Source organism: Elephantulus edwardii, unplaced genomic scaffold (genome assembly GCF_000299155.1).
Source record: "Elephantulus edwardii isolate Elephantulus edwardi_28Jun2011 unplaced genomic scaffold, EleEdw1.0 scaffold00262, whole genome shotgun sequence".
Classification (NCBI taxonomy): Eukaryota; Metazoa; Chordata; class Mammalia; order Macroscelidea; family Macroscelididae; genus Elephantulus; species Elephantulus edwardii.
Window position 1 is genome coordinate 2,406,941 of NW_006400012.1, and position 4,436 is coordinate 2,411,376.

Below are 4,436 nucleotides of genomic sequence, written 5' to 3' on the forward strand. Positions count from 1 at the left end.
TGTAAATTTTCACTTAAATTAATAATAAATTTCTTAAAAAAGAATAATGTTAAAATTGTCCAATGAAAAGAGGTTGAGCAATTTGGGCGTAAAATAAACAAGATTTTTTAAAAAAGAAGAGTAGACTGTTGGTGTTATAGAGATTTGCTGGAATTGTGGTTCCTGTTATGTTTATTAGAAATGGTACAAAAGAACAATGTATGGTTCACCATTAAGTAGCTGTTGTTAGGTGTCATTGAGTCAATTATGCCTCATGTGACCCTATGAACAACAGATCACAATTTTGCCCTAGCCTCATAATCTCCACTATGCTCAAGCCCATTGTTGCAGTCACTGTGTTAATCAATCTGATTGAAAGTTTTCTTTTCTTTTGTTGACTCTAATTTTTGAAGCATGCCATATCCAAGGATTGGCCACTCTTGACAAGATGTCCAAAATATGTGAGAGGAAGAGTCACCATTCTTGATTCTAAAGAGCACCTTGGTTGACTTCCTCAAGATGTATATATTCTTTTATCAGCATATGGTATATTCACTCTTTGCTAACGCTACAATTCAAATGGGCTAATTATTCTTCCTCAATCTTTCTTTTTCATTGCCCAACTTTCACAAGTATGTGAAGCAAATAGTTTTTAAAGTGACATCCTTTTTCTTTTGAACTTTAAAGCAGTCCTTGAAAGCTGATTTCCCCAATGTAACTCTTATTGTGATTACTTGACTGCTGCTTCAGTGGGTGTTGGTGTTGGATCCAAGTAATGAAATCCTTAACAATCTTGATCTTTTCTTCATCTGCCATGATGTTACCCTACTGCTCTACTTATGAGGACTTTTTCTTGATTGGAGGTGTAATCTACATTAAAGGCTTATAAGAAATCTGTATATAGACCAAAAGGCAGACATTTGAACAGAATACTGCATTGTTTAAAATCAGTAGAGGCATGCATCAGGGTTGGATGCTTTCTCCAATCTATTAAATTTGAATGCTAAGCAAATCATTTGAGGAGCTGGAATCTATGAAGAAGAATGTGGCATCAGGACTTGAGGAAGACTCGTCAACAACCTGTGTTATGCAGCTGATACTACTTGCTTATATAAAGTGAAGAATATTCAAAGCACTTAGTTGACAAAGATAACCAAAGACTACATCCTTCAATATGGATTTACTACACAAAAGAAATTTTTAAAATGTACAACAGTTCTCTTGGTCTGAGCTGACCAACAAATAAAAGCACCAGACCTAGTTCAATTAGTGCAACCATTCACATTCCTGCTTCATTTGGAATTTCTTGAAGGTCTTAAAAGGAATAGAATGAGTTTACATTTTACAGTGCCTTGGTTGTTGCTATTAAGTGCAACTGAGTATGACTTGTAGTAAACCTATGAACAACAAACCTGAGTCCTGTCCTATCCTGTGCCATCCTCATCATCTCTGCTACACTTAGACTATTGCTGCAGCCACCGTGTCAATTCACATCATTGGAGATCTTCCTCACTTGTGCTGACCCTCCACCTTTCCTAGCATGATATTCCTTTCCTAGGAATGGCCTTTCTTTGCATCTGCCCAAAATATGTAAGTCGAAGCCTTGTCATCCTCTCTCTTTTTTTTCTTTTAAATGGATTTTAATGAAAGTTAACAGAGACTTTGGATTTCCATTCATTCATTGTTTAACTTTTCTCCCTGCCCACCACTTCCCCCCAATTCGCTTTTCTTTTGTAAAAGTAAAAACAAATCTTTCCTAGTAATTCAATCCCTCCCTGCAAGTCCACTCCACTATGCTACCTTCATTCTGGACTACTATCATAACAATAATATCTAATCACATATCTCTTTTAACAGTTCTCTCCCTCATCTGTTTCAATGCAGAGTACATTATTTATCCCATGTTTCTCAGTCTCGCCCAAACATCCTCACTTTTAAGGTGTACTCTGGCTGCACCTTTCCCAAGACATATCTGTTTTGGTTTTTTTGCAGTCCATGAGATCATCAGTACTCTTCTCCAATGCCACAATTCAAAGGTATCAAATTTTTTTCTTTATATTTGGTCATTGTCCAGCTTTCAGATGCATAGCAAGTGATTAAAAAGACCAGGGCCTGAATCAGGCACACCTTAGCCTTTAAATGGACATCAAGAATCTCACAGAGAAGCAGAAGACTCATAGGACTAGTGATCTATATTAAAGCTACAAGGATGCAGACTACTCAAGCCTGTTATTTCCATTTTCAGAATGGCTCGATATGAGCTGTATGCCACTGCACCTAACAACAACATATATTTACATTCATAGATTCTGTTTCTTAAACCCAGGGGCTCCGTGGTAATAGTGTGGGGGGGGGATGTTGCTAGATTCCCACTGCAGAGGAACGGGTTTGCTCTCCTTACCTGGCATCGTGCCTCCACAGGCACAGCGAGCAGTTTTTTGACCTCCACTCGAACAGAATGTGCAGCAGTGAAACACCCCTGGGTGTGGACGGTTCTTCCTCCTCACAGTTACTGTGAAGGGTGAGCCCTTCAGGGTTCAGCAAAGCAAAGAACATCCTTTATGAGTCAATAGAGATGTGCTGAGCATCACTATGTGCTAAACAAAATATAAGTCCCAAGGTCAGCTTTTGGAGGAAAAAAAGACAGCTCTAGTCTTAGAGATTGTTTTTAGGAGCTTTCAAGGCAAGTACGACTCATAGCAACCCTATAAACAACAGATGGGGTTCACTCCATCCTATCCTGTGCCAACCTCACAATCTCTGACACGCTAAAGCCTATTGCTATAGTTACGGTCAGTCCATCTGGGTGAAGATCTTTTGTCTCTTTAGTCATCCCTCCACCTTTCCAAACACAATGGCCTCTCTAGGAATAGCCTTTCCAAGCAACATGCCCAAAGTATGTGGGATGAAGCTTCACCATCCTTGCCTCCAAGGAGCAATCTGCCTTCACCTTCTCTAAGACGTATCTGTTAGGTTTTTTGGCAGTCCATAGGATATTCAGTACTCTCTTCCAATATCACATTTCAAAGGCATCAGTTTTTCTACTGCCATCCAGGGCTAGAAACTAGGGGACTATAACTAACCCTATGCTCAGCTAGGTAGGGGCAAATACAAACACACTGAAAGAATCAAGGAGCCTGTGCTGCCCTTCTAGTCTGCTTTTCAGCACAAATGCTAAGTATCAATGTACATGCTCATCTTTCCCATGTGGTTCAACTGTGTGCACACTGCTTAGAGTGACACAGACTCATTCCACTACTGATGACACCTATAGCTGGGCTTCCTCAGGTAAATGGGGAGAAAAACAAGCCTATGCCACAATGGAGAAAAGTACAAAGATACAAATATTTTCATTTTACTTGGATCTATAATCAGCACCCAGGGAAGAGTCAGATCAAATGACATAGTGCAAAGGGCAAACCTGCTGCCAAGGACCTCACCTTAAAGGGTGAGATCAAGGATGTCCGTTTAAAGACTAAGGCACGTCTGATCCAATCATGGTGTTTTCAATTGCTTCACAAGCATGTACAGATCAGACTCATGAATAAGGAAGACTGAAGAAAAATGGAGGCCTTTGAATTATGGTGTCAGCAAATTGGTGAACATACCATCAACTATATAAAAAAACAACACTCCAAATCTGTTTTGGAAGAAGTGCAGTCAGGGTGCTCCTTTGCAGCTAGGATGATGAGACTTCATCTCCCATACTAGGGGTATGTTACTAGGATGGGCCAGTCCCTGGAAAAGAACATCATGCTTGGAGATAAAGGGTCAATGAAGGAGAGGAAGACTTTCTAGGAGATGGACTGATTTCTAGGTGATTGCAACAATGTGCTGAAGCATCAGAAATGATGAGGATGGCACAGAATCAGGCTCAATCTGTTTGCACAGGATCACTGTGGGTCAGAGCTGACACCTAACAACAACGTATCACAATTTTCAGTCTATGTGTCTTCCTGTGGATTCCGTCTTATTCTAGCCTTGCATGAAATGGAAGCATGTAGATAACATATATTGTTTCATGAGGTCAGGTCTATTCTGATTCATACTGACCCTATAGGACAGAACAGAACTGTCCTTTATGGAAGAAGCTGGTGGAGTGACAAACTAGTCACCCTGATTTGTGTTTCCAGTGACTAAAGAAAAAATCTTTGTGTCTGAGGAATCTAGAAGATAATTAGCTAAGTGTCATTTCTGAGTAATCTAGGAAATAATTAGTTGGAAGCCACGCCGTAGTAGGCTACGGCATCTTGTGGTCCTTTCTTTCTCAGCCATATGATTTCTCTCCTCACATACTAAGCTGTCCTTTTCCTTTGCCCTTTGTCCTAGACACAGCTGTTCACTCCCGCATTGACTGAGGGCTGTGAAGATACATCAGTGGAAGGAAGGGAAGTAAGTGTACGTGGTTAGTAATCTCAAGTTAGCAATTCCTGCTCACTTCCTCCCAGGGTTATTTT

At 40.1% G+C, this 4,436-nt stretch overlaps 1 protein-coding gene across 2 annotated transcripts in view; it reads right to left on the bottom strand.

The window, feature by feature from the left end:
- Window positions 1–4,436, bottom strand: part of TRIM45 (tripartite motif containing 45) — a 14,040-nt gene that overhangs the window by 1,161 nt on the left and 8,443 nt on the right. For both annotated transcript variants that reach the window (XM_006899578.1, XM_006899577.1), the window contains one exon: window positions 2,381–2,507. In XM_006899578.1, the coding sequence (XP_006899640.1) occupies window positions 2,381–2,507 (127 nt within the window). The remainder of the gene's footprint in view (window positions 1–2,380; window positions 2,508–4,436) is intronic.